Source organism: Taurulus bubalis, assembly GCF_910589615.1.
Source record: "Taurulus bubalis genome assembly, chromosome: 6".
Classification (NCBI taxonomy): domain Eukaryota; kingdom Metazoa; phylum Chordata; class Actinopteri; order Perciformes; family Cottidae; genus Taurulus; species Taurulus bubalis.
Genome location: NC_136594.1, coordinates 8,607,329 through 8,625,983, shown reverse-complemented (window position 1 = coordinate 8,625,983; position 18,655 = coordinate 8,607,329). Strand labels below are relative to the sequence as shown.

The following is an 18,655-nucleotide window of genomic DNA, read 5'->3' as shown; positions in this document are numbered from 1 at the left end:
TCCCATTGCATTAAACCCAAAGACATGTGCAACAGTGGAGGAGCTTCTTCAGACTCCTAATGTAGTATTGAATGCAGCACTTATAGTCGTCATAACAACCTGAACATTTATTGAAGCTCTTAGCCGGGAGTGTCTGCATGTGGAAAATGAGTGAGGAGGGGAGCGAGTTGGTGCTTGAAATACAGCAGATGTGTGTCCGAGGGACACGGGAACCGCTTATAAATACTAATTTCGGCAAGAGGCAGAGCTGTGTACAGCAGGAGTCAAACAGACTTCAGGCACTAAAGATGTGATTGGGCGGTGTCGAGGATTTCACCAAACTAAAGCATGACAGCGGAGAGCCACAAGACCGCTGCGGTTACGAAAACAACTGCAGCAAAAACATGAGGGATTCCTCCATTCAGACCAGAAAATGCCACAATGCTGTTAAAACAAGCTCAATTAAACACAGTGTGCAGACAGAGCCGTAATGCACAAACCTTCTCTGCATACTAACATGGTGAAGGTGCAAGGTTACACTGAGCTTTCTACTTCCTCAGTGATCATTGCACTTTTAGTTCATGCTGCCCCCTAGAGGTATCAAAACAGCATTTTGAATTGCTGCAGACAAAATACACCAGTGGAGACCACAGCGGGTTCTGATCAGCTATAATAATAATAATAATAATAACAAAAAAGGAGATTTTTCTTACCTGTGTGTTCCATAACAGGGATCAGGACATAAGAGAGGAAAAAAGAAAACAAATGCATGTCAGTAAGCGCATTAGAAGCAGGTTCAAGGAGCGATGAAGTGCTCCGATCACTTTCTGGTAAAACAGTGAGTCACCGTTGAAAAACCTTGCAGTGAACAGTTCTTAGTCAAACTACCTGGTACAGAAGAAAAGGCCCATATTCAAACTCTCCATGAGATTCTAGACTTATTCTTAGTAACAAGGACATTGTTTCTGAACACACACACAAGTTGTCCTTTTTTGGGGGCAGCAGGAGTCAAATCAACTCGACGTTTAGAGACTGATACATATAATTAATGGCAAATTAAGCCAAAGCTATGTATTTAGTTACTGTGCAACTCTGCATTGCTAGATACTGCTTTGACTTCAGTGTTAAATGTGTTTTTAAGTGTACTTTAGGTGAACTGAAACTTCATAAGTATTGTATTGTTCTCCTAAATACTGACAAATTGCAACACAAACAAGTGTGGTCTCACCAGGACTAACCACTTCCAAGTATCTGTCAAGCTGTTCGCCTGAAGCATTTCGTCTACCTGGTGAATTCACACAGAAAAAGAAAAAAAAGCAACACCTGCTCACTCAACCTGTAAACTGAGTATTAAAGAGTCACGGCTGCAGGTGTAAGGGTGTTAATCAATCTAAGGAATATGCAGAGGAATGAGTAATGAGGTACGTGATAAAAAGGAAAAGAGCAGCAACAACAACCTGCACAAAAATCATAAAAGATTCATACCAAGGGAATCGTTTTAAATCTATTAAAATGTTTGCAGGGTTAAAAAAAGGCCGACTGTTTAGCCTTCTGTGAGGCCGACTTGCAAAGACTACAGAGGGATGGGATTCAGTAACGAAGGTGTTTGTTGTCGGTGTCTGATGTTTGTTGGGGAGGTGATTAAACAAATTCACTTTTTTGGTTCAGAGAAATAAATTCGGGTTTCTTAGTTTCCTGACCAAATGTACAGACCGGCACCAGCTAAAGTGGTAAAAGCGCCAAGACGGCTGAAAAGTAAAAGCAATTTCTGTGTTTGGCTTAAAAGGAATGAACCAGAGCTTGAAGCAAAGAACAGCGTTCGTCTGAAAACAACTACAACACCCACGATCAAATCGCAGAGGTCCACATGCTGTGAGAAGGCTGAGGCGTCGGCGTCACACAAATATTTTTTCCCATTTTTTACTGTCACATTTCTTTACTTATTCATTTAAAAAAAAGTTATACTCAATGGGAAAAAAAAAAAAAAAAAAAGTGCTGCAGTCATTCCAAACAATTCCTTTTTTTTTTCCCTTCTTTTTTTAATCGCATGGACCAAAGACGGACAGCTCAAACAGATGTGTCGATTCATTTTAATATGAATGGTTGCCTTGTTGGCATTGCTACAAGTATTGTTCCGACTCTCACAAATAAACAGCTTGGCATAAATGTCAGTGGCTACAGCATCAGCAACGTCAGGATTCCCCCCAATGTCTGCGGGCCGTGTTGAACCACACAGCCACCTCACAGTTAAAAAGTAGCATATTAAAGTATTAGTTTGGTCTTCACCATTTCCAATATTTGTTTACATTACATGTACCAACATTTTTGGGTTTCCCACAAAATATTTAAGACCTATTTCTCAGTTATTATCTATGTCGACACAGTTCCTTTATGGCTGCACTTGACTGCCGTCTTATCTTCCTTTTGTATGTGTATTTATTAGTAGTAGTGAATTATTAAAATGCCTTCTAAATTAGGACAATATAGAAAGGAAATTGTCGCATTTCCTCTCCTGCTACACAGACTTTGGAGAAATGACATGAGAAAAGTGTTGCGACATGTTCACAGGAAACAATTACCAATACAATGAGTCTTCATATACAACTTTTATGCCAAATTTAAATCAATTTCGATATATTCCCGAGAAATGATACAAACTGCAGCTGCTCGCACACTCGGCGTGTAAAGATAGAAGGCATGAAGCCACAGGAGGATGGAGACGTCTTCTAAGTGTATTATGTTCTTCCCTCTGTCTCTCATTCTTACAAAACATAGATAAAATAGATTTTTTGGTTCATAAATAAGTAATTTGCACTTTTACAATGCCACCTTTTTGGAAAGTTAAAGTTTGAAAATCAATCATCAAACAGTTTGTGTTGGAGCGATGCTCCGTCAGAGGGAGTGATCTGTAGTGAGACTGAATGACTCAGTCGGGACAATGAGCTGCCCATCCAGAGAGGAGGGCGGGTGTTGACTCTGCTCCTCAGAGATAAGACCAGGAGTCTGCTCTCCTGACGGGAGGGAATGAATGAGCGAGCGAAAGAAAAGGCTGCAGAAGTAGGAAGAGCGGATGGTGAAATATAAGAGGGAGACAAAGCAAGAGTTTTATGAAGAGTCAATATTCTGCCAGGCACGAAGCCATCCTCTCTGTTCTAAACCCACATAGGGCAACTGAAAGGGAAGCTATAATTTCCACATCTTCATACTGTTAATAACACAAAGGAGTGGTTTGTCCTTGAAAGACTAGGGAGACATATTTCTGTACAGCTCAGAAGGATGAAGATGAAACTCTGATAAGAATGAAATCTCCGAAGCAAGAAGATTCCTCTTATTAAGCTGTATGCGTTATAGGGCAGCAGTCATTCATACATTATTCTTAACAGCTCTACTCCCTCAGACCCTGGTATGTCCCCTTTCAGTACAGTATTTTTTTATGTGGTGGAATATTGTACAATATTCTCCTCTCAACTGATAGCAAAGGGAAGCGGTCAGGTCTCTATTAATAGTCACCCGAGTCACTATTTACATTAGTAGAACTTTTTCAATAGATGCATCCTCCTCCTCGCAGCAACAATGACTTGATATTTTGAATAATAAAATGCAGAAAGTCAGAAGGTGGAAGAAAGACTAATTAAATGAACCATTTGAGAAGCTCGTTCATGCAATGTGGCCAGAAAGTTAAAAGAAAAGTAAGAATCTGGGGTTTGGCTGCATTCAGACCGATAACAACCCCGTTTCCTGATTCATTTCAATGAACCTGATGCGTTTGTAGTGTGGTCAGAAATGAATATTCCTGGGAGGATATTTGCAACATTAACAGTGGTAATTGTTTTGTTTACCTTGAGAACGTCATGTGAAAGTATTATAAACCCCTGTGCAGTGTTTTGGTATGCGATAAGCCTTCAAAGTCATTGACGTAGGCTTCAAACTAAACCTTCCGGATCATATTTCATTTTCTCACTGGTACCTGTAGCAACTCAGCCCCTTGCGGTTTGTTAACACCGAGTGCTATTTTTGTTCTGAAGCGGCCTTACGTGTCAGACCTGGAAGTTCAGCACACCAGAGCCACAGAGCCAAGGTCATTTTATAAACTGCACAAATTATAAATATGGATATCATGGCCCCAACCTGGCAGTCATCCATCATCCCTCACACTGTACATGTGTGCTAATCAATGTCAGGTACAGTGTCTCTCAGACCGGAAGGCAGTAGCTGGGCCACCGGCACCCGCCGGAGACTTTACCATACATCTCAGAGGATAATTAGCTCACTTTTGGTACTGGCTATTTGAATGTTTTATGATAAACTGAAGGATTAAGATCTTACGTTTAAGAATTTGCCTACTGTAAGAAAAATGTTCCATGAGGGTTTTTTCAGTGTCCAAGATAACAGCTTAAAATGTCTTGATTAGTCCAAGTAAAACATCCAAAACTCCAAATGGGAGAAGCTGGGACCAGATCATTTGATCACACACACAAAAAAAAGAACGAAAAGAAAGAAAGTCAAACAAAAATGTTACTGAAACATTTTCAAATAAATTAATCAACATTTAAAACCCCATTGGTTGAGCTGGAAAATGTATAGTCACAAAGCTGAAATCAAGGGCATTTTTATTGGCTCAGGATAACTTGGCGATTTAAAGATACATTTTTTTTCATGGATAATCGCTGATATTTTTATTTGATAACTGAGCAACCGTTTGGGCGCATGTCTCGCACAACATAATGGTTTTTCATAGCCCTTTGTCTTCTGGCCTTAAGATAATGTGTGCTTTAGATATGAATGTGTGTCGCCAACAAATCAAATCAGCTGTAGAAGAAAAAAACACTAAAAAAAGTCCAAAACCAACACTTTAATATATGCATCAAATAAGGTGTCTTTGTCCTGTTGCCTTGACGAACGGCTTCAACAGCCAGCAGAACTGCCCTATCAGAGAAATATGTTTAATCCTTTCCTCTTTCTATTCAAAACCTTTCGGGTCGTCTTGCCCTGTTAGAGGCCTTGCATTCTAAAAGAGTGTGTAATCCTGTTGTTGCTGAGCAAGTATTTAAAATTCTCCTTACCCTGAATAACAGACCTCTGTGACACAGACAAGATTCTCTCACACACACACACACACACACACACACACACACACCTCATCTTTCTGCTGTTAAATCACTAAGGAAGCACTTGATACTTCAACAGAAGCTGAAGCTCAATGGTTTATTTGGTTTAAGATGGAGAACTTTATGGTGTGGAGGGTTTTTCAACAGGATCAAACTTGACTTTGAGTGTGCTTTCGCTGAATGGATTTTGTAGTTAAGACGTTGTCACAATATTGTGTTTTTTTAGAGACACTTTAATCTTTTTGAAAAGGGGAAAAGAATTGAAGAAAAAAAGATGTTTACAAAGTGTGTTGGGTTGCAACTGCCTGACCGACAACGTCAATCTAACTTCCAAACTTTGGTAAACGGCATTCACATTACCAATAACTTTTACGATGCATTATAAAAACGGGGCAAACCCATTTCACAGACCTGACGTTACATATTGCTGTAGCGCGATCGTGCAGGAAGTCGAGGACTGCAGCGAGTGTCCAGACAGCACTGCAGTACGACACAAGTGCACATCAAAAGCCGGGGGCTACCACACACTGCGGCTCCGACAGCAGGGCTCATACAAAGATTAGACAAACTATGCAGACGGCCGCATCGGTTACAGGCAGCCAGCTCTCCATTTGCGGGCTTGCCTCCACTGACGGCCAGATTCTAGCCGGCAGGACGCCGTCAGAGGGACAGGGGCGGCTCGTTGAAGGTCAGCCGAGAGAAGTGCTGATACAGAGACGGGGTAAAGGGCCGGACGCGGTAATTCACGGCTCACAGTGGAGAGAGATCACAGCCAAGTCTGGTGGAGCGGCCAAGTTAGCGAGACGTAAATTATGTCCGATCGCATAAACGTCAAATTGATGATGACAATACAAATATTGTCACTGTGGTAACGCCGATCAGCTGAAAAGACAACTTATCAGTATGGAGGGTTTGGATCATGCACAAACTCACAGGAACTTTAACAAAGAGGCACGCAGGCAGTAACATTGTAAACAGTATCTGCATATTTGTTCGATTAGAAACTCAATCATTTGGGTGAACTTTTCCGATCCTCTGAAAGCCTGTGAGTATATCTCCGTCACATGAAATAGTCACAATTAAGCAAACTAAAAGTTGAGAAAAAAACCTCCGTAATGTTTTTTTTTTTTTTTTTTTAAATCAAGAATTTAAGCTACTGATGCACTTTTGAAACAAGAGGTTGCATCGTCTCGATTTTGATGCGTTCAAGGTCCACTCAGCATCATAAATCGACCTTCACTCGTACTCATTTACTCCATCATGAAATATTCAAACGTGATTTTGGAAAGCAATTCTTGGTGAGAAATTTGAATACACAGTTTGAAGGACATGTTTTCACAGCAGCTTTTAAAATATTGTTAAAAAAAACTAACGCCAAAACGTTTTCAATTATGCAAGTATTTCATTATAAATAAAACATGTATTTCTTAATCCTTTGAATTGTGTGTTTTTAATGCTAATAACAACTATGGATGACAATAACAAAGTAAAAAAAGATAACATTTAAAAAGTTTGACCTACTTTAGGATTATAGAAATTATTTTTCAGGACGATGGTGTCATGCTGTCAATTATAGCTTTTAGAAAGAAATTTGAATCCACAGGTCAGACTTAAAAAAAAAATCTGAATCAGCCAAGAAAATTGTATTCTAATTTTAACACACAAAACTATAGTATTCTGCGTCAACAGGACAGTGCATTTGTAGTTTGATCACATACGATTTGCAAACTAGATTTTGATTAAAATGTGCCAAAATGTAGATTAATTGCACAGTACATGACAGAACCCAACCCTAAACCAAGAATACAGAAAGCTCTAATGCAACACAGCCTTCTGTTATAGCTTTGGCAGAAAAAGGCGTGCTCATGTATGCACCCCGTCCCTAACAGTAAAACGCTGATTAAAAGGATAGGTTATCGGGCTAATAAAAAAAATATTACCATTTTAACAGTTTCCTTAAAATATTCATACATTTTCTGTATGCATTCTATACTACATACAAGTAAAAAAAACAATAGCGTTGAATTATGTAGGAGAATGTGTGTGTGCAGCACAACCGAGATGAATAATTTCTCTGGAAGAGTAATGAGAGTGTTTGTATGTGTGAAAGTGTTTAAGAGGTTCCACTTTGCTTCACATCTTCACTTAAAATAGTGTTTAGGAGCTTTCAGCCGTGACACTTTCCTAAAGGAAGCGTGTATCTTTTTTCAGTTCCTAGAGTATCAAACAACATGGGAAATGTCCGTGCCTTCAGGCAGCCCTGTGGCATGTGGGAGTGCATTGCTCTCCAGGACGCTCTGTATGTAAAGCACAACAAGAATATAACACCACACACCCACAGCTGAAACAATGTCAAAATGTAAAGACTGTTTTAACATTGTCGACATCTGGCTATAAAAAAAGCTGTATGCAGATATTCAGTTTATTGCAATAGGTTGTGTTTTTTAAGTCCCATTTTTAAAAACTAAATATAAGAAAGCCCAGCTAGACCGACGTCAATCAAAGAAGAGTATCTTTATCAACAAAATAATCCCATTTTTCGGGTGCCACAATTGGGTCTCGATTGAAACGGGGGGTAAACGGAACGGTTTGGCAGATCTGGGTGATGGCTAGCGAGCTAACTGGATCGGTGTGCTCCCTGGAATGAGACGGCTTCTCAGAATAGCCAATGGCAGATGCCTTCCTCCTCTCCGTGTTATTTGGAGCCCAAGGACAATGAATTCCAACCTCCTGCAGTGTGCTGTGGTCCTTACTTCAGAGGAGGGCTTAATGTCCGAAATCAAACGTTTTTAAATCAGACTCTGATCAGCAGTCTGCATGGGCTCAACAAATAGGGTCAACTGCATCAAGGTGACATCATAGGATGACTTAGTTGCAAAAAAAGCAGGCTTTAAAACTTGAACATACCACAGCAGCCCTTCTGATCAACGCATAGATTCAACCATCGTTTTCATTCGTGAAACATTTTGAAAAATACACCATTTCTTCCAATCCCAATTTCTTAAAACCGATTGCGAACAGCCTATGATATAAAAAGCTGCATCGTCTCAGTATCCAGTATCTGACCAGTTAAGACTCCCAGTGAGCTGAAATGAACCACACTCCTGATTATGTTTCGGCGCTGCATTGACGCATCGCCACCTCTACAACTTATACTTATCCACTATTCAAAACCAACTAAATACTAATTAAACCCACATTTTCATTATAGTTGAATTGTACTTGGTCGAGAAACAAGCAATTATACATTATTCCAGGATAATGCTGCAAGACAAAAATGTAGCCAAACACCAAATTAAGCAAGGAATCTCACTTCATGCCAACTTTACTCCAGTGTGTTTCAATACATTGCATCAGTCATAGAAGAAGGGGGGGGGGGGGGGGGGGTTCAAAAACTTCAAAAGATTAATTAGATTCTTATGCCGTCTAACCCAATATTCTACATTTGGCTATCCAAAAAAAAGGAGAAAACACGATTTGAAGGTCTGAGTGATGGTGTTTGTCAAGTAGCATGATACTGTCAGGGGAGCCTGACTTTCTTTACCCCACGTCTCTACAGACTCCGACATTAGCAAAGGCAGCTGCTCCTCCAGGGCTGCAAGTTTATCTTAAGTGAAACACTGACTGCTAATGAATAATGAGTCAGGTGGGAGCAGCAACCTTTATGTAGCACAGATGAATTTAAAATAAATGTACTGTTACGGAGACCCTGCAAAGATTAATTTACTTACATTTAATGGTACTTAATAAAGCGCACATAATAATCTGCATTGCTGATGTTGTTCAGACACTTTGGTATTTTAAATCAGGTTAGTGATCCTTATGTGGCTACTTCTCATCACAAACACAGTATTTCCTGTTTTCCCGATGCACCAACGTCTTAAATGTGCGCTGCTTACAATATATAGTTTTTTTTTTGTTAATATTCATTTCTTAATTTATTCAGTTTCCTGATCCAATGTGAGGTCCTGGGACAGGGATGTCATATGTGTACAGATTGTAAAGCCCCCACAGGCAAATTTGTAATGTTGGGCTATACAAAATAAACTGAATCGAATCCTCTGTGTATCCAGGCATATGTTCTCAAAAAACTGTGCATTCAAATAGTGAGATGGCTTTTTGATATCAATCTGATAGCACGATTCATAATCAACTAAAGAAAATATGCATAAAAACTCACATTTATTCAAGATGGATTGAGAAAAGCCAAAAAAGAAACCAAGCAAAACAGGAAAGAAAATACAGCTGTTGTGTGGCTCTAATTAACGAATCTGTAAACAAAACCCGAGGAGACCCAGAGGCTCGATTTCAAACTTGCGAAAGAAAGTTGCCACACATCCACAACACCTGCTCAGGCAGCAAATGCATCTCGCTGATAGCTGTTGATGCGGACATAGCTGCCATGGGCAGGTCCAGATCCCCTTACTCAACAGGCCTGCACTGCAGGGTGTGGTGGGTGAGAAAAGCAATACCTCTACTAAAATGCCCTGCTGTTAATGTTCTATATCTTGATCGCTTTATCCTGCAACAGCTGGATGCTAATTTTGGCTCCCGGAAATACGGCTTTGGCTTCTCCTGGACACGTTGGAATTGTAAATTTAACCGAGGACCATCTTTATCAGTACAGTAGGAGACGTGTTCGGGCCGGGGAAGATCTCACTTTAAGATACGAGACATCGTAGATACGAGAAACTAAATAGCCTCACAGAAAGTTCCCACGTCAAAGTCCAAATTAACATTTTTAATTGGAATAAAAGAACAAGTTATACAGTAGACAATAGAAGCATCAAAATATGTATTTCCCAATATAGTGTTTTTTTTTTTTAAGAGAGAGTCTCAGGCAACTTAAACTGGAACCAGACCGCTGAGACACTAGGAAATCCCAGCGATGTCATTCACTAGAGACAGCTGACATGTTCAGTGGAGCCGGCGTGGCGTCCTCCATTTAGTTAACAGACTTCATAAACAACCTTAAATCTCAGGTTCTTTTTCGTTAAGTCGAGAGCCTCCTGATGTGCTTGCCTTCTTAAACATGAAAAGCAAATAATCAAAAGTAAAAGTATTGCTGAGCACAAACACAGATGCCTCAGTCTAATCCACTGGCATACAGATTAAAGAGATCAACGATGTGCTTTTCCCCAGTTCCACTTTCTTCAACAGTCAAACCAATTATTACTCTGACAGATCTCTTCTCTGCTGCTCCCAATAACGCTAGATGTAAAGTTTGGCAAATGTGGAATAAGGCTTTCAACAAAAAGTCCATATTTGAAAATATATATATATATTTTTTTTTTTTTCTTCTGACATATTATATGAAAATGGACATGTAACAGAATAAAAATATATTACTATTATAACTCTGAACCTATTGCCGTTACTTATTTGTACTTGTTACTGTATGGTTAATTTCTGCATAATTGTGATTCTCAACCTCCCTATAAAAAGGTTAACAATGTGAATGTGTTGTACTTTAATGTAGAAACAGTTGAATTAACACTTCTGCATACACTTAGTGTTACTACTATAATTACTGCATATTAGATTTATTGAGAAACGCATATGAGAAAATGATGACATCCTAAATAGTAGTAATAGAAAAATGCAATAGAAAAATGTTACTTGTAATTGTTTTGGCTGGTATAAAAATAAGCTTTTCCAGCAAATTGTTTCCATCCACCAGCCAGAAGTTGGCCGGTAAGCTAAAAACATTATTTTGGACCCCAGATACACAAGTAAGACCAAGAGTCTCCCGCCAGAAAGGCTCAGCTGGAGCAACGCTGAGGCTCATGGGAATGTCGTTCTTAAACCAAAGACCAGACAAATCTTAGCAGTAAAGACCAAATGTCTTTGATGCTCAATATGACTTTATCATATACAAGGATACAGGCTAAATGTAGAGATGTAATTAGGGATGATGCATAACATCTTAATGTCAAAAAGAGGTGCAACACACAGCCTCCATCTTTGTTTATCTTTATTGTATTTTATGTTGTTGCCGCTTTGCCGTGCAACAAAGATGTGATGGGACGTTTTAAGGCCGTGGCTGGGTTATCTAAAGAAACCTCCCAGTCCGTCACAGCTATTCTTTGAAATTACTGTTAAACTGCTGTATAAACAGCAAGAACTTAAACTAAATCTCTATATCCGACCCTTTGTTTCATAAAGCTGGTCAACACAGCGGCAAGCTTTGATCTGAGAGAGAGAGAGAGAGAGAGAGAGAGAGAGAGAGAGAGAGAGAGAGAGAGAAGACACGTCTGTCATTGTGACGTTTTCCCTTATTTCTATTTTAGTCTTAATATTTCAACCTTTTTCCTCACTACCTCAATCTATCCATTTATTTCCTGACCGACTGGAGCATAATGATTCAACTGCCTTTTTTTTAATCTTTAGTGACATTAAAGAAACTGTCAGCACCACTCTAATTCAGAGGTCGAATACAGCCGTACAAACAGTTGGTGAGTCTTTCGCCAAGATGTTCTCAGTTTAATATTGTATTAAAAACCTGACAAGTTAATTCAAACACACTCAAATCTGGTTGGTCAAGTATGTAAACTAAATATAAAATATGAAAAAGAAAACTGAAGTTAAGTTTCAGGAAGTATATGTATTTCCTGGTGTATTCGTTTTAATAAACCCAAACTAGATATTGACAGCGAAAACCAAAGTGACAGGCGCATACATTCTCAAATGGCAGCAGGAATACATTATTTTTCTGAACAAATCTTCTAAATTTCTAAAATATCAATTAAAATATGATGGTTGAACTATTTTAAATGTGTCGTAACTTGGTTTAATCTTCGCGTTTGAGCGCTAGACTGCCGGTGACAGAACATGAAGAGATTAGCGTCACTTTGAGGGTTTATTCTTTCAAACATTGCCTCTGGTTCATCTAGCAAGCATCTTACTTGAAATGGAAGTTTAATATTGCCACTTCATCAAAGGAGACTTTTAATGCAAGCAGTTTTACTGTCATAGTTGCAAACAGGCATGTCATAGTTGTAGCGTAATGATATTTTGGAATCGCTTCAACCTTCAACTTGCTCTTACGCATAAGAGGTATGGCAAATTATAATGTAAGCATATCTTCCAATTAAGGCAACACCACCAATTTCTGTTTTTTTTTTTTACATTTTAAGACAAATAGATTAGGGTATTACAAAAATCCTACAACCCTATTCATAATGAAACCAAATGATCAATTTATCTGAATATTAAAGATATTAATTATCTAACAGTTTTTTTTTACAAATCTTCATCTAAAACATGACCTAAAAATAGGCTCATTGGGCGACGGCCTTTTTAAGGTTATATGTTGGTGTCCGCCGTCCGTCATGGGTGGAGCCGTGGAGAGAACTTTTATATCTGTGGACGTCCTGAAACGAATGAAGTCTGACAAATAGACAAATCTATCTATCTATCCATCGATTTTAAAAATGAAAAGTCACTCAATTTGTTCTTATTTATTCCTACCAATACCAGCAATGTAAAAACTATTAGATATTTATGGTCAAACAAGTAATCATTAAAAAGGAAGATATTCTGCTCGTTTGTTTTGGGGGGTGTGACTTCACATTATATATTTGGATAGTAGAACTGAAAAAGATTAATTCGGTAGTAAACGTGTAAAAGTGAAGGTTTCATTGTGCAACAACAAAAGGCATTTGTCGAACAGAGATGCAAGCAGCCAAGGAGCTTCAGTTTTGAGTCACCTCTTCGATAAAACAGCCGTTACACAACGCAACAACAACCTAGGGGAAGAGGGTGAGAGATGACCTTTGACATTTTTAGGTTAGTAGCTCAACTGTAACTGGCCTAATACGTACAAAACTCACCCGTCTGCGACAGAAAGGCAAACCCTGTGCAATGATGTTGATGCTGAACATCTTGAGAACTTTCTGGGGGGGTAACGGTTCCTTGGTAACGTGCTTGGGGTCTGCCTGGTCGAGCGGCTGCTTCTCCAGGGACGAAGTCTTCTCTTTCCCAAAAGCGACATTTGGCATCTTTCTCCGAGCGCCAGATGAGAAACGGGGAATGGGGCAATGCCTCAGCATTGCAAAACAGGTCGTCTACTGGATCATATCCCAGAGGGAGCTCCCGAACCTGGCCGACTATCGTCGCGGGCAGAAAACTTTTCTTACATGAACGTATTACCTTCCTCGGACCTCACGATCATAGGACAGACGTCTCAATGCTGCGCTCCCTGAGCCTCTGCACCTACCTACTCAGAACTCATCTCCCTGCTGACTGGCACCCTTTAAAATATCTCCGAGGTGTGAGGTCACTGTTGCGCCCAAGCCAGGCAAGGCAGCTGCCGTCAGGGCCTAAAAAGAGGATGGACCAACTCACCAACTCAGCCACTCCCCCTCAGACGGGCACTGTGGAATCTGCTCTTATGACCCCTCGGTGGTGGAATGTGAACCAGCAGTCGTCTGACACAGCCCACGAGTCCGGAGAGCTTCCTCATTGTGGTCATTCTCTGAACCCCCTGTGGTCCTCCCAATTTAGTGGACTGCATCATCACTGAGCCCAGTTAACTTTACGCCATGAACGCATGTCAGCATACAACAAAACTGCTCAGTATCCTCATCTGAATCACATTGGTAAGGCCAGGTGTTGAAGCTCAGATCCGTTTTACGCTTCTCTAACTCTTCCATGAACCAAGGTGTCCAGGAATGTCAGTCACTCCGCCTATGTCAGCAGAGAGGCTGAGGATATTTCAGGAGACGATCACACAGTAGTTCAATGTTAGTATGAGTAACACTCGCACTTAAAAAATGATTCACTTGAACAAGTATCAAGAGGGATTTTAAGTCGATTAAAGCGTGTTCACATGCAGCTACGAGAAGCAACAGCAGGATGTCGGTCTTTAACCACCTAACCCTTCATACACAAAGAGGCGCTAATGAAGTGACACTAAACACCTACTGAAAGGTGCAAATGTGGGGAATTGCTAAAAGTTATTAATGCAGGTAATGCTGATTCCCAAAGAAATTAAAGATGCCGCAGAAAGCAGCTGACAAGCTGATGAATATGTACAAATCTACAGAAAGAGCAAGTGGCGAGAGACAGCCTTGTCTGTGTGCATGTCTGAACACATGGTAACAGACAGACCTACAGGGCTTAACCTCTCTTCTATTCTCACATGTGCCATTGTTTGCGGAGGATTACGGAGCAGGAACATCTATCAGAGTAGGCCGAGGGCCCGAACACACCAGGCCAATGGACGCCATTGAGTGTTTGTGGCGGACCAACGGCCATAGTTTTTACAGTATGTTCAGCACAATTGGAGTAAGTTGGCGCCTTATCGGCAGCTGTTCAGCCAATTGAGCACGTTGAACAAACAGCAGAAGCTGTTGGTGATAGAGAGAGCTAAACATTCAGATGACCAACAAGTAGTGATTTCACCCGTTTAGGACAGCCTTTTCTTATTTTTCCTTTTCCACTTCTTCACAAGCAAAACAGCACATTATAACATGTACAACATATGCCGGGCAAGCCATATGCCGCTGCAGTTGTCGCTTTTAAAAATCAATCACCTCGACAATTTGTATTCCAAGCACTGAATGAGACTCAATCGATTCATGGTGTTGAAAAAAAAGTGTGTGAAATTAACTTTTGCCGTTGATTTTTGGATTCAGTCACGTTGCATCTCCATTAAATTAAACTCTCATGCCCCGTGACATCATGGCTCTGCAGCAGGTAATACATAAATATTGATGGGATCAAACACAAACTATAAACAGAGTGAGAGACCGACCGACAGTTTTGTGGTCTGGTAGTTTGATAATGTACTAAAAATGGTGATAAAACACTAGAAAGATAACTTCATTTACAAACCCAGCCATTTCAGAGTTCAGAGGACTGAAATGAAATGTGACCGTACCTTTCCATGAGAGCTGAATATAGTACAGCCGACTGAACATGTCAGTAGTGAACTTACCACCAACTGCAGTATTTGCAGGGAATTCACATGTACACCCTTTTACAGATAACTTCAGGGGACCCAATTTGTTTGATCAGTTGGCTTTTTTGGCACTAGGTCTTTAGGTTTCGCCTGATGCGTCAGGTCCTTACTAAACCTCTGTACTCCAAGACTATGAGGAGAGTGTAGGTTTTGTCTTTCAAATGTATACCGACAAACAGAACAATGTCTTTATGTAGACGTACGAGAAAATAAAATAATCTGACAACAGGCCTTATGCTTTTAGAATTTAAATTACTTCAACGGTTGGCCTACACTCATTTAATTTTTCCCTTTCAAATTAAAAAACATTTTTGACAAAACTCCACATGCAGTGTGAAGTGACCAGGAATGGCTGTGACTTGCTGACTCGCCCCCGGCCTTGTGGAGGTTACTTGAGCTTTCGGACTAATCTTAGGCCATAAAGCTATGTGACCGACTCACTGTTCCAGACGGCTACAACATGATCAGTCCAAAGTAACTCGTTAAATGGCAAGCCATGCAATCATATTCACCTTTTGAGCCTCTGCAATGCATGGAAGAACATTTTCCTTAAACATGATCTATTATGCCATTTTCCATCAATTGATCTGGGAAACACGCAAAAGAAATATCGAAAATATGGGAGAAACCGTGTTGAGTATCTTAGAAGATCTAGAGTATGAAGCTATACAACTCTAATAATTAAGAAAAAACATTTCATGGTCATATGAGCTTGTACTATTGTACAAGCTCATATGTTGCCCATGAAGCCCACTAACAAAGCTATTAAAGAGGTAAATGTCTGCTGCACATTTGTCCGCTTTCCTTGTGCCCCAGTATCCCTGACTGGTCATTGAGTTTACAATCCCTGTAGTGCCAGAGGTCAAGAATGTTTGGCTTCTGGTAACTCAGTACACTTACAAATCACTGCCTGCTTTTCAGCGCAATTGAGATGACGAGGTACCCTGTGAGAGGGGGACACTGTAGGTCATCCCCGTGTAGTATAATGTTATCAACGTTTAGAGTTCAAAGTATTCATCATGGTACTGGAACTAATGCTGCAGACCAAATGTGCAGGAAGCATCATTTGCTCAGGCGTCAATCCAAAACACATGAAGGAACCCCTTTCTTTATAATCCAATGAAATATTGACAAAAACAATGAACATTGGAAATACCTGAACACCGTACAGACGGTATCGAGATGAACTGAGTCACATCAGGTGTGAAACAATGATAAACTTAAGATTCATGCACTCCTACTCTCACAACAGTATTTACATTTAGAAGTAAAGCATGGACTGTTGTGTTTGCATACTGGTACGATCTTTTTGCTTCTCATAGCAGTGGTAATATTGTAGTTGAAACAGTGTTCCGCTCAAGCTACGAAACCGTTTTTAGTAGTATCAGTAAAATAATGTATAACCACATATTAACAGCACTGCACACTATTTTCTGCTAGCCAGTGCTGCCAATATCACTCATACATCATCTCTGCAGCTCTTTAGAGCATATAAAATGTTTTTAGGACATAGATGACATAACAAAATTATAAAATGCACATGAATGACAGGCAGTAATCCACCTTTTAATTTAGGTAAAGGATGAAACTATTGTGACACATGTTCTGCACTCTGCGTTGGACGATGCAGTGTGCCACCCAAACATGCAGCGGGGCATAGTTTATTACATTTAAATATTCATACAGTAGATACAAGTAAAGGTTTCTAGCTCAAAAATTGCTATTCGCCCCCACACTTTCTCTACATCAGCAAGTAATGACTTTAAACAAACATCAAAGTATTACTGGAGAAAGCAAACGCATGGAAGCTCACTCGCTTTCACGCACCGGTCCATGGGAGACGGACTACAGTTCATTACTGGATCAAGCCTGTGGTGCATTCTGAGCACAGCTGCAACAAGCACCCACAACCTGTAGGGTCACGGATTATTGTAGGTACATGACTCTCAGACCACTGCCTCCCTCTGGTGGCGAAGACCAAGACAACAATGCTGCGCTGCAAAATCCCCTAATATCCTGTGAAAAGAAGGTTTTTACAAGAATCTGACTGTGCTTGGAACCTTATGAACACACGACCAGGTCGTTTTTTTCTTGAATATAAAAGTAATAGTTTGTCTACTCTAGGTAATGCACAGACTATGTTAAAGTACCTCATACAACCCCACTTCAAAACACCTGAACGATCCCTTTAATTCTGAAATGCAAATTAAAGCTGTGCAGTGCAAAAACCAAATCACAACTAAACGAGGCTGCTGCTTCGCAAACGTGATCGTCATTGCAGACAACGGATTTGTGACCGCACAGACTCACGCAGGTTTAATGCAACTGTATGCTACTGTGGAAGGGCAAATCCTTTTGGTCCATGTGCCTTTGTCGTTACCTTCTAAAGCAGAAAAAAGCCGCTGACGGGAAGAAAAAAAAACATGCTGAGCATGCAGGAGTCGTGGGCCCGCACACACACGCGTAACAACAGAACGGTTATTTTGGTTTTCCAAGACTCATTTGAGCAAAGCCTACCCGAGGCAATTATATAAGTCTCAACAACTGGTGACGTTGACATCAATTAGCACGCTTGGATTTAGAATAAAAACAAAAAAAATCTCATCTCAAGCAGCACAGAAGACAATTAGCGGCAGTCTGCAGCAGAATTAGACGACCCAGGAATAGCAAGTGGGAAGCCAGTGAGGGATAACCTTCTTGTTGCTGCACTGGTGACTTCTTCTCGTTGGTCGGGGCATAAATTGGTTTGTTGTTAGTATGATGACGCCTTGAAACTTATTCCATTACTAATAACATTTTGTTTGTCATCTATGATTTAATGTCTTAAAAATATTAAGCAAAGAAACCGTGTTAACCAAGACAGATAAGCAGTTGTGATGAATAATCATCATCTTCAGTAGAGGACAGACTGCTGGGTAACAACCAATTCAACAGGCCTGTGGAAGTGCATCGGTATATAATGAGCTTCAGTGAAGATAATTTTCCGTCAACATACATTGGTAGTGACTCAACAGGTTGTTTTCATGTGGGAGGATAAGAACACTGGTCCTTTGTGGCTCACTTCAGCCGGTGTGACAAGGCCAGTGTGTGGGAGATGCCACCTACAATAAGCCGGCTGTCTTTCCATTGGAAAAATATTTAATTACCGACAATGAACGGTAATATGCGCGCGAAGAAAAGTGGAGCACTAAGTGCACCTCGAATTGTCCAAGTTTGCTACAGTAAAAACAATTTGGCTGACAAGTTAGTGCTCATTGCTATATCAAACTGTGATGCATTCAAATAAATTCACATTTTGAACAGCCTGCAGTAGAAGTCTATAGAAGTCACCGTGTCCCCAAAGCCATTAACAAGTAAGCATTAAAGTGAGAGTCTGACCTCTCTTTAAATGTCCTTTCATCAATATTCAAAAAGTAATAGCTTTGGAAATCTGAAAAGACATGGCACAAAGAGGAGGAGGACATCTGAGCAACTCTGGCTAATGCAAACAGATTAGAGTCAAATAGACACTTTTAGTCTTAGTCAAGACAAACTGAACATATCAGTCACAAGTCTCACTATACTAATATATTTATATCTTCTTTTAATCCAGATGCTTTTCTTC

At 40.1% G+C, this 18,655-nt stretch overlaps 1 protein-coding gene across 1 annotated transcript in view; it reads right to left on the bottom strand.

Moving 5' to 3' along the window:
* fbxw7 (F-box and WD repeat domain containing 7) overlaps positions 1-13,138 on the bottom strand; it is a gene marked incomplete at its 5' end in the record, with an annotated part of 56,748 nt that extends 43,610 nt beyond the window's left edge. The window contains one exon of the mRNA XM_079219495.1: positions 12,920-13,138. Within this exon, the coding sequence (XP_079075621.1) occupies positions 12,920-13,138 (219 nt within the window). The remainder of the gene's footprint in view (positions 1-12,919) is intronic.
* Positions 13,139-18,655: the final 5,517 nt, after the last annotated feature.